The following is a 12,166-nucleotide window of genomic DNA, read 5'->3' on the forward strand; positions in this document are numbered from 1 at the left end:
ATTAAAACTAAGAATAGAGCTACTTACCATATTTTTCAACTTTTTTTTTTCTTCTGAGAAATACTTAAAATTTGTGACAGTAACAGAATTCAATAGGAAAAACATCCACATGCAGTTACTGCCAAGTGTTTGAATGCTGCCTGTCTGAAATTAACATTGTTTTGGTGCCAATGTTGCTTATCTGAGATAGCTCAGCTTGGTACATTGCGGCAATAATGAGGAACTAAGTTCTGTTGCACCAACTTCCATTAACCTCAAATAGCTAAAAAAAAGTGAGAAATATAGTCCAAAATATTTGGAAGATAAATATTGTATGTGTGTGTGTGTGAGAGAGAGAGAGAGATTCTGAGACTAGCTTCCTAAAAGAACAAAGTTGAAGTTCACAAATGCACACATAAGCAGACAAAGCTAATTCATCTGGGAAAAATGTGGCCAACATGAAGTGGCTTTCTATATAGCCCAACACAAGCACTGCACTCCTTAATGTTTTATAGCATGATAGCTCAATGAAGCAAAGCAGACCCCATAGTCTGGCTTTTGAACAGTGTAAATTCAGACAACCACCCTGTATTGGATATATCCATTTCAAGATCTGTGAATTTCGTCTTCATATACTTGCCAAAAAGTGTTGTCAACAGAAATATCAGAATCAGATTTTGTATTAGATGGACAGAATAGCCTACAAAAAGAAAGGGTTTCTGCTATTGTCCTAATCAAAGGTGGGCCCAAGACTCTTGCTATTCCTTCAGATGCTCCATCATGTAAGCCAGAGTTTTAAAAAATGGTACAGCAGATCGGGCCAGATGGCATTTCTAATCTATGTAATATGTAATCAAGAAAAGATTATCTTCTACTTTCACCAATCCTGGTTAATTATACTCCCATCCATGTATTTTCAATTGGGAAGTAATCTGAAAATTATACTCTCAGATATTCCCATTCAATTTTATTGATCTCAAATTGCTTTAAACAAAGGCACGTATTTACACAGAAATATTCAGCAGATAGATGGAAAGGAATGGGTACTGATTTTGGGTCTGCTGAAATGCCTCACTTAAAGGACCAACAATGAGTTTTGGGACTGAAATGTTCATGGATCAGAATATGGATCAGATTGACTCTGAAACTAGTAGTTTCATGGCTAGGGAAACTCTGGGGTGAGGAACTTGAAAAACAAGATGGGAGTAATACTTACATACTGAGATCTGTCCATGACTGGAGTCTGTATAATATTTTGTAAATCACTTGTGAGTAGTGAGTCAAAGTCTTTGTCTCCAAAATGAGGACGAACAACTTTATCTTTAATAAAAATGCTGGTAGCTCTGAGCATGAAAGAGACAAACAAATGCAGATGTATACAATTCCGGGTGCAGTGGAGCCTCCTAGTTGGGAGGGAAAAAAAACTTTTTAAGGGGATGTAGAAGGATCATATTGTTTAGTATGTATTTCCAATGAGGCAGTGAAACTAAAACTCTCCCTTATTTTTGGTCTCTGGCATCTATTGCTTAAAAGGTGCACTACTTCTGAACATGGTAGTTCCATTTTGATATCTTAATAAATAGCTATAAGATATTATTTAGTCTTCCTCTTGAATTTGGGTTTTTTTTAAAACAAAGAGCCAGATCAATGTGCATCACAAAGTCTTGTGGGTATGAAGTGGCTGTATTAATCTTAACAAAAAAAAAAGACAAAATGACAATTTTGAACAGGGGCAACTAATAAGGATATGTGCATAATACAGTTGAATGAACCTGCTTTTAAAAGCAGAAACTATTTTTGCCCAAGATCATTTGAGACAAATAATCTTTTTTACTTTCCAATCAAAAATACTTGTTACCACAAAAAATATTTTCTCCATGAATTATTCCATGGATTATATATTTCACATTGCTTCCAAAAATGATTCAGCTGTAAAACGATGTGTTTTGCACATGTAAATTGAAGGAGGAAGGACTGAGTTTTATGTCTTTTCAGACAGCACAGCGTCTCTGAAAAAAACAATCTGCTGAATAATCCATAATGGTCCAGTTTCAACCTATTTTGTTTTGGCTCACTTGAGGTTTGTAAATAATGGTTTGGAGTTTAGAATGAAATGTGATCCCATCTACTATGGTTTATTGAACAACCTATTATTGAGAACGAATACAAGTTTAGTGTATCGGATGAATCCACACTGTTTGTAATTGCAAAAGTTTGGTGCTAAGCGGCATTGAGCGGCTGAAATTTTAGCTACGGAAGGAGCTGAGAATAGGTTTAATCCTTTTCAGACTTCTTTTGTTCAGAATCCTAGGATTTCATTTTCATAAACACTGATGTACCCTTTCTTCTTTCTGATTTTTATTTACTGTTCCAAATGATACCGTGTGTGTGTGTGTGTGTGTGTGTGTGTATGAGAGAGAGAGAGAGAGAGAGAGAGAGAGAGAGAGAGAGAGAGAGAGAGAGAGAGAGAGAGAGAGAGAGAGAGAGAGAAGGAAATGAATTTTCATCAAAGATATTCTGTTGGATACAGATTTTAATTCTAAGCCATGAAGCTCAATTTTATTATCCTGTTTCATTTGTCAGTGTCAGTAGAAGACCATGAATTGCAGATAAAGGGGGGGGGGGGATGATTTAGGGCTCATTTAAAGCAGTGATTATGAATCAGTAGCCTGCAAGCCAAAATCAGCTCAGAAAGCCTCCCTGTGCATCCCACCCAAGTCATCTCATCTCCACTGGTTATGGCCCTTCCCCCTGCTTATCTATCTCCCCTTTGGGCTTGTCTAGACTATTATAAGTTTGAGATGATGCCCACCTCACTATTTCTATTTTTTATTAAGACATAATATTTCTTTCTGCTCTACTCGATTGTACAACTAGCACTAGCTTCTCTTAGTACTCTGAACTGGATGAAACTCTCCTATATTTTTAATAAATATAAAAAATATAATTTTTTATAAATAAAAATTAAAATATGTCTCTGCTCCTTCCATTTTGGTCTAGCTCCGCTTGCTGCTAACTTGCAATCCCTCGGGAAATCACTCACCTGAAGTAGCCAATGATGAAAACAGCCACAGCCAGAGAGGAGAAGGAAATGGAATATCCCACCGTGTACATGACAGAGAGACGTTCAAAGAATTTCCTCTGAAGAAAGAACAGCAGAAGAACTTCTAAATATCAGTTTTACTCGGGTACACAATTGTTAGCTGCAACTTCATCTTTAATTTATTTCATCTTAAAAATCAATAATTTCTTCCAACTGAAGCTGGAATGCACTCAACGGCTACGGTTGTGATGTTGTGATGTTCAGAGCTAGTCTACTAATTTCTTACATGGGAAAAGAGCACCGAGCTAGCACTGCAAAGGTGCTTCCTTGATCAGCCCTTGGAGACAGCACACAATTTCTAAGCATGGATTCCTATTGTTATTTAATATTGCTGAGTGATCAGAACCTAATTTCAATATTCATTTGTAAGATGTTATATTTTAAAGAACTACATAAAGGCAAAGTTTCTGAGGAAATAGTACATTAGACAACTAATTTCTATTTTATTTTTCCCGGCATGTGCCAGATCTGTTCTGTAACAAAAGAGAAAATGACCAAGGGACCGGGAGAAGAAGATACAACCAGCTGAATCTTTTTTGTCCCGTATTTATGAACTGCATCATGCGTCATAGAAGTATTTACTTACTCAATGTTTCTGCAATAGCCCATTTTAATTCTCTTCTCCTTGTCTGGAGTAAGAGCCCATACCTTTCGCACACTGGTTTCTGTTTGCAGGAAACGGAGGCACTCAGAATAATTAGACCATGTGCGGTTTAAACTGTGCACATAAGCCCATGTTCCATTTGAATTACAATGTCGGAAGGCCATACCTGTAAGAAAGAATTAACATTTCCATTAGTTTGATGACCTTTTCCTCTCCCTGATATCAGGTGAGGTCAATGATTCAAAAGGAAGAGGAGCATACCCTGGTGATCAAAATCATAGATATAAGAAGGACAAGGCACAGCTGATGTTTTTCCTACTGACCCCCTGGGCCAGCAGATTAGACCGTCCCATTCTGGAAAGCACTCGTCTCCTGCTGAAAAAATGAAAGAAAGTAGCTGTGAAGAGAAGCAATAGAACTGCTTGAAGAATTTCATTTTAAAAGCACATGAAAAATGTTTTTAGAATAATTTCCTCCAAATTAGATGGAGAATATTACTGATGAATGAAAGAGAATACTTTCCACTTCAGAAACTGAAGCTGTGAACAAAGGGGAACAAAAACACAGGCACTTTAGCTCATATCGGTAAATAATTGCGATACACACTTGACTGTGTACATGTTTATTACAGAATAGCCATATTATCTGTTATAGTAGCAAGCTATTGCATCTAAACACTACAAGGAAAGTAACATGCCATCTTGCTTATTTTCCACATTTCTTATTTATTTCTAATATCTATACTTTGCCAAGAATCATTTAATCAGTGCAACCATTCTGTGAAATAGGATGGCTAAGGTTACCGTCTACTTAAAGTCAACTCTACTGTTTATGAATGAGCTGATTTTTTAGAGCCACAATCCAGCACTGCTTTAACTTAAATCTCTGGATATACACATTCAGTGCCAGAACTGAATGCTCAGTGCTCTGAGAATACCATCTCTGAAAATAGATTAGAATGCCTGCAGGGGTTCAGACCAAAGTCCCCAAAACAGGACTCTTTCTTTGGAAGGAAATAAACGTACATTTTTCAGGGACATTCCAACATCTTTGTAGTTTCCACTCATTTTCATTAACTAAGACAAGGAATTCAGCAAGACATGCCTTTGTCTTTTTAAGAGGCATTTATTCATTCTTCCACTACTCCCACACCTGCCGAAATGCAGCTTTAGGACAAATACAGCTCATAGTATATTAAAGAGAGAAGCAACCTGGAATTAAGGAGAAAGTTCCTAACAGTGAGGACAATTAACCAGTGGAACAACTTGCCTCCAGAAATCGTGGGCGCTCCACCACTGGAGGTTTTTAAAAAGAGACTGGACAGTCACTTGTCTGAGATGGTATAGGTTCTCCTGCTTAAGCGGGGGGCTGGACTAGAAGACCTCCAAGGTCCCTTCCAGTTCTATTCTATTCTATTCTATTCCATTCCATTCCATTCCATTCCATTCCATTCCAGATGTTGTTGCTCTTGTTCTTTAGCATTCTTCCCACTTAGTTGCAGGGTCCATGTATTTTGCAGTGTGCTTGTTTAGTTCTCACAGCAAGGCTTATCTATACATGATGAGGCAAGGGGGATGCAAAGAATCAAATCAGTTTGCTGACATAGTTGATTTGGGCTGAAAGCAAGTGATTGGCCAAAGGCCAATCTTCAAAGACTAAGAAATAACTGCCGGTATTCCTCAACTTATAACTGTAATGGATTCTCCCCTTATGGTTTGTGACAGTCATAAAGTGACCATCTTGATTTTATGACCTATTTTTGTGGTGGTGGTGAAGTAAATCATCATGGTCATTAAGTGAATCTATGGTCATTAAGCAAACTGCAGACGTTAAGCAAACCCATTGTTTACCGTGGGGCATTTTTGCCAAAAACTGGAAGCAAACATTGGTTTTCAGCAAAAACGACTGCAGGACACTGCAAACTGCTATAGCTAAAATATTAAATGACATGTTAAGATTCCTGCGTTCTTGTCACCATTCCACGATCCGCACATTTCTGTTTCTAGGAATGCCACCCGTATGTCTTATATCTAGGCAGTGCCATCCTAGTTAACGTAATCTTAGTGCAGCCAACAAACCAGCTGCATTCAGATCTCCCAGACAATGTTTGAAGGGGAGGAGGGAGCATCAACATGACTGATACACATAGCTGAAGATAAAGCACAGACAGAAAAATAAACGAGAAAACATATTTTGTCTTCTCAGTTTCATCACTTCAGAGAGGAAAGGAGGTGGAGAGGGGAACCATATCTGGAAATTAAATGAGTGGAAGGAAAAATATACTAATTGAGAAGCTCTTTTACTAAATGAAATTTTTTGCTTTCTTATGTTTCTAAATTTTAAATTATTTATTGCTATTACACTGATTTTTTTAAAATTCAGGATCAGACCTTTCACCGCCTGGCATCTATCTAAATTAATTTTTCTTTCTTGTTTATCTTTCATGCTTTATTTAATCTCTGGTTATAGTGAACGTGGCTTTTTCTATTTCTTTTTTTCTTTGTATTTCCACTAAGACTTGAGTTCTCCTACCCCAGTAACTCTGGTGAAAGAGGGAGGTAACCATTTAGATCCCTCCCTCCCTCCCTCTCTTTTGGTGATGCTTTTTTGCATCCAAGTAGCCTGCCATTCCATCTATTTTCTCTTTGCAGTTATAACTATGCTGTGGTCCCTTCTTTGATTTTTCTCAGATTGATTTATAATCAGGTTTTTTAATTTTCAGCTGAGTCCTTATTTTTTTCCCAGTCTTGAATAGAATAACCTGAAAAATTCATGAGCAGCAGAGAGCTGTTGTGTTTACACTAGGTCCAAATCTCTTTTGAATGATTTTTGAAATGTGCAGGGTCCAGTGGCTCATCCCTAATTAAAACCTGATATCAGTGCTGCAGGCAGGCCAGGAGAATATTATGATTGGGACAGACAGATTTGCTGCTATTAGCAGACTTTAAACAATCCTTGTACCTGAATTTTAGACAAGAAGATAATGAAAACATCCATGTTCTCAGCACAGAAACCCATAGATCAAACAATAAGGGTATGTTTCCTTGCATTCTATCAATTTCTACATTTTAAAATCATTTTAAAAATCATGGTCAGAATAAGAAGAATATTAGATTACTAAAATACCCTCACCTCTTTCTTCTTGTACCTGAGCTGTGAGGTTTTGTTCACACTGAACTTTGGCCTCCAGAAGGAGATAAATCTGATCCTCCATTGTAATGGTATTATCCAATTCCTCCTAATAAAGAAAACCCATGTGCAAATCAAATGATGAATACACTTCGTTGTGTAGAGGGATACAAATAATAAGAAAAAAGCTTTTAATGGTTGTACACTCATTCTGAAAATTTACTTTCTGTATTTAATTATAATATTTATACCCTGCCCCTGCTCTAATGGGCTCCAAGGGATATACAGTGACATCAATTGCAAACAACAATAACAAAAACCAAACTACAAGCTACAGTAAACATTTCAAGTAATATCATTAAGGCCCAATTATATCATTAAGCATCATGGGGAACTCTTAAAACTAAACTAGTTGAAAGGCTGAAGGCATTCTGGAATAAAATTATGTACAAAATCCCAGCAGAGTTACAGTTATTTATATCTCAGCAGGGAGGGTATTCTGTAAACTGAAAGTCTGTAGTGAAAAAATGACCCTATGTATGAAAACCTGATCACAGTTGTGTCCTTCATACTCTTTTCTTCTTTTGTTTGAATTACCTTATTCTGGGAAAGTGAGACTCTTTCTCTTAGCATTAGCTAACCTTCAATTTGGTATCAATTTCTAAAGTTAAGGTGAAACAGAAAGAAAGAATTTTGGGAAGGTTTGCTCAAGACCCTTATTCATGAAATGTTTTTTGTAGTTTTGTAGTTCTTTACAACATATAGATGGGACGAAAGCCAATACATTCTAGAACTGTATTTTTAAGAAGTTCTGATTGTTTATGGTTCTTACTGCTAATTCTCTCAAACATTGTTGGAAAGATTAAATTCAGCAAAAACAAAAAAAGTGCATAGGTGCCTTCATCATTTATCAACATGCTAAATAATCAGAAACTCCCCTCCTGGACTTCCGGTCCTGCACAGTAGCGCAGCAGTCAAGGGGTTCAGGGCTCCATGCCCTTTGGCTGAATTTCTTCCTGTTAGGGGGACCTTAAATGAGCCAGAAGCCATCCCGAAGAGATGATAAAGAAGGAAGTAAGTCCCGGGGACCACGGAGAGATGGCAGTCGACCCGATCAGTCGAGGAGAAGCCTTCCAGAAATCAACAGGAGAAAGGCTAGCCTAACTTCAGAGTCTAGCCTAAGCTACAAGCAACCGAAGTCAAAAGCACTATTTTAAGCTGATTATAAACAGCGCATTTGAATCTGGGTAAGAACATCAATTTTCTCTATCCTACTTATCAACTTTCCTGAAGAAAAAAAAATCCCAAGAAGCAAAAAACCTCCGAAAGTGAAGGAGTGTATTTGCCCCACCCTTTTACTAATGGAAGCGGCCAATTAAACCTTTTATGGAGGAATGAAATGAAATGAAATGACTATAAAACCTAAATTTGGATAAGTTTGAAATTGCTGAATGATTAAGATTCTCATTTTAAAGGTAATTGTTCATTTTGAAAATTTGAAAAATAAACCGGTGCTGACATCTAGTGGTGGATAAAGACTATGACAGCTATGGCTTTTATACAGGACTTGGCAAAATCTGGAAAAAAACTAATTTCTACTTGTGACCTTCAAAGCTCTAACAATAGAGAATAGCTGTGACAAAAAAAGAAAACAATCTGGGCTGCAGACAAAGAGAGACGTATAAACTTCAGGGAACAAAAAAACTTTTTTGAACTTTCTGGATTACAAGTATCTACTTAACTCTGACTCCAAAGCTATTTGCAGAGAAAAGAAAACTTGGATTTTTGGTCACCATGGAAAATCAGAGACTTATAGAAAGAACTTATCAAGAAAAAATAATTAACTTTCAAGAGGAGACATATGATATATTGCAACTAATTCAAACAACAATGATTTCAAACCACAAAGAAATCCAAAATAACTTTGAAAATATAAACCAATTCATCTCCAATGTAACTTTACAACAACAAAAAATCCCAGAAAACAATAGAGAAGGAGCAGATAAAACAGATAACTGAATACAAATTTGAGGATAGAGACTTAAAGATGGAGCCTAACAAAACAAAGAAGTATGATTTAATCCAAGTGGGAAAAAATTTACAAGAAATACTGGATTTGGGAAAAAACAACTTATACTTTAACACCACAAAACAAATTTGAGGATAAGAAAAAAGATTGGACAAAATGGACTGCAAAGATGTCAGGAAAACCACTAGAACTGAAGAGACAAAAAATGATAAGAGAAACAGAGAGAAAAAGAAAGAAAAAGATGTTCAACAAACATGAATGGGCAAATGCCCCTTACAAAGATATTGTACTTGACTTACCTTTTATATCTACAGTAACGCTTACAAGAATATGGAAAGATTCTTCGATCCAGCAGAACATATTGATTAAGAAAGATACTGGGCAAAAAAAAGGGCTAAAGTGAAAATTAAGAAAATAGACGATGGGACCTATCAGAGAGAATATTTAAAAAAGAAACACCTGTTTGAATATGGTTAAAGAAATTGAAAGATTTTGGATATGAATTTTATTTTAAGAGGGAAGAGCCCTCAAGTAACATAGTACTTTCTTCTTTCTTCTTATTTTATTTCTTGATATGAGTAATATAAAAGAGTTGGAATGGCTTATATAAAGGAAATGTTTTAGATATTTAAATGTGATTGACTTTAAGAAAATTACAATGGATTAAAAATGTTTGAATAAGAGTTAAAAGACTAGAAGACTAGATTTATTAAATGGAATATTTAAAGATTAAATATATTTTTAATTATAGTAAAAAAGAACGGAAAATTTTTGGAAATAAATATGTATTAGTTTATAGGAACCATGGATTATTTTTCTTTATTCTTATTCTTCTTTTTTCTTTTTTAGTCTTATTTATTCCTTAAGAAAGGTAAAAGTATTGGGATGGCTTACATGAGAAAAATAGATTTAATATTTAAATGTAATTAACTTTGAGAAAATCTTAACCAGTAAGAATGTTTTGAACATTGTGGGAAAAACAAATGTAAACAAGAACTGTAAGCAGGATCTATGATGAGGCAACCAGAATGACTAGATAGAAAAGAAATATTATATTGATGTGATTATTATCTGTAGAAATATTAGAAAAAAATTATACTCAATCATTATTTACCAAAATAACAAGAATTGTATTAATTTAAGGTTGGTAAAAGAGAACATTATGGGAAAAAGAGGAAATCAAGTAAAGTTATTATGTGGATTATAGATTATAGAAACCAACTGTTAGTGAATGTTTTTTAAATGTAAACCCAGACAACACACTGTTTACCAAATATTAAGGTATCAAAAAATCAATAAAACATTTTAAAAAAAAAGAAACTCCCCTCCCATTCACATGGGAAAAATTATGAAATGTAATTGTATTTAGTTCAAAGAAATAACAATGATAATATCATTAACGTTCAATGTAATTCTTTCCCTATGTCTTGTAGTTTCCAGCCTAGAAAGTCTCTGAGATGGACACCAAAAATGTGCCAAAATCTAAGGAGATTTTAGTTCTTTTAATTAAATAAACATAATAATTTGGGGATCTTATGGATATAATAGGGGAAACCATATGTACTACAGTGCCCACAAGTACCATATGCTGATTGCGGATTCTATTTTGAACATCAAATTTTTTGATGCGGATGATGTAATGGTCCACATTAAGGAAAAGTTTGTGAATCCTGGCCTAAATGCTCAAAGAACTTCACATTTTATTAATTTGTTTGCTTCTTTGTATAGAAATAATGGGATAAGATATTGTAATATGCATTTAACCAGCCCTGACTTCTGCAAGAGTACTTCAGTTAATTGCCTCTCTTCTTCCCCCCCAAAGTCAGTCTGCATTGCCTGATCTGTGTGAACTTATCAAGAACTAACTGGTTTCCAAAGTGTCTGAAACCCATTATGCATTATTCAACAAAGCAGGGATCTGCTAAATAACAGCAAAACCCAATACAGTGGTACCTCAATACTTGTCATCAATTGGTTCTAGGAGAAGTGATGAGTACCAAAAACAGTGAGTACCAAATATTTTTTTTCATAAGGAATAATGTAAATTATTAAATTAAAATTATAATTAAAAATTAATGTGTTCTCAAACCAAAGACAATGCACGTATTTAAGGCAATAAGTACAAAGATAGATTGTATATCATTACTTTATATGAGAAATAAACTTAAAAATTAATACATACTTAAGATTAAATAAAATAAAGTTTTCAGTTTACCTGTACTGAGAAGAATCCATGGCCTATTGGTGGGGGGAGAGTGGTGAGAAGCAGAGGTTACACGGAGTGTTGCTTGGAAGGAGAGTTGCCCTCCAATAGAACATCAGGCATTTGCACTTTACGTGTTCTTTCTCTTTTCTGCCTTTTTTCAGCTTGCATCATAGGCTCTGACATACTGTTTGTCACCTTCACTAAAAATTTACCCAATGTCTTCAGAATTATTCGAAAGTATGACATTGTTTGGTCATTCAATAAATTCACATTTCTGCTTGCCAGAGCTTCGTCCGGATGGTACTTCTCCAGTTTCAAACTTCTGCCATTTTGCACACATTTTTTTTATCAAGGAACTGGGGACATCCTCCCTTATTTCCTCCTTAACTGAAGAAATATCTTTAGACACCTCTTGTTGCTGTTCCTTCTGTAGCTGAGCTCTTCACAATGTTCCTCCACTAAATCCTCAATACCATGGATTGGCCCAAAGATACCATATCCTGCATAACTGTACCCTCTGTATCTGCAGGCTTAAGGTTGGCCTCAAGCCCTTCAAAGTTTCTCTGAATCAAGCTTCTGGCCACAAATTCTTCCATGCTGAATTCATATTCCGATAAGAGACTTCATTCCAGGCCTTATCAGTAAGATGAAGGTGGTGCAGGATCTTGAAATGTACCTTCCAGAATTCTGAGAGGGTTAACTGGGTGTCGGAGAGGGCCTCACCTCTGGAAAGGTTTCTTGGTGTACAAGTTTTTGAAATTTGAAATGACCTGCTGGTCCATGGGCTGGATGAGAGGAATAGTGTTGGGGGGAAGGAACCTTACAATGATGAAGCTGAACTTCTCTTGTAAATCATCCTCCAAGCCTGGAGGGTCTGCAGGTGCATTGTCCAAAAGTACGGTAGGAAAATATTTTTTTCACTGAAGGACCAAACACTTCATTTATCCACTCAGTGAAAAATTGCCTCATAACTTTGCTGTTTGCCCTCCACATCACATGGAGATTGCTTTTTATGACATTATGCTTCTTGAAAACTTGTGGGTTTTCGCTATGATAGATTAGTAGAGGTGTGAGTTTTAAGTCCCCACTAACGTTCCCACACAACAATGGAGTCAG

The 12,166-nt window shown here is 35.8% G+C and overlaps 1 protein-coding gene across 1 annotated transcript in view; it reads right to left on the reverse strand.

Moving 5' to 3' along the window:
- The window catches only part of PTH2R (parathyroid hormone 2 receptor), a 39,524-nt gene extending 27,878 nt beyond the window's left edge, over positions 1-11,646 (reverse strand). The window contains exons 1-6 of the mRNA XM_015814463.1: positions 11,545-11,646; positions 6,819-6,924; positions 3,948-4,058; positions 3,731-3,852; positions 3,023-3,120; positions 1,196-1,382 (exon numbers count right to left, since the gene is read on the reverse strand). Of these exons, the coding sequence (XP_015669949.1) occupies positions 1,196-1,382; positions 3,023-3,120; positions 3,731-3,852; positions 3,948-4,058; positions 6,819-6,924; positions 11,545-11,646 (726 nt within the window). The remainder of the gene's footprint in view (positions 1-1,195; positions 1,383-3,022; positions 3,121-3,730; positions 3,853-3,947; positions 4,059-6,818; positions 6,925-11,544) is intronic.
- Between the last annotated feature and the right edge of the window lie 520 nt (positions 11,647-12,166).

Source organism: Protobothrops mucrosquamatus, unplaced genomic scaffold (genome assembly GCF_001527695.2).
Source record: "Protobothrops mucrosquamatus isolate PMUCROS unplaced genomic scaffold, P.Mucros_1.0 scaffold253, whole genome shotgun sequence".
In the NCBI taxonomy this organism is placed as follows: Eukaryota; Metazoa; Chordata; class Lepidosauria; order Squamata; family Viperidae; genus Protobothrops; species Protobothrops mucrosquamatus.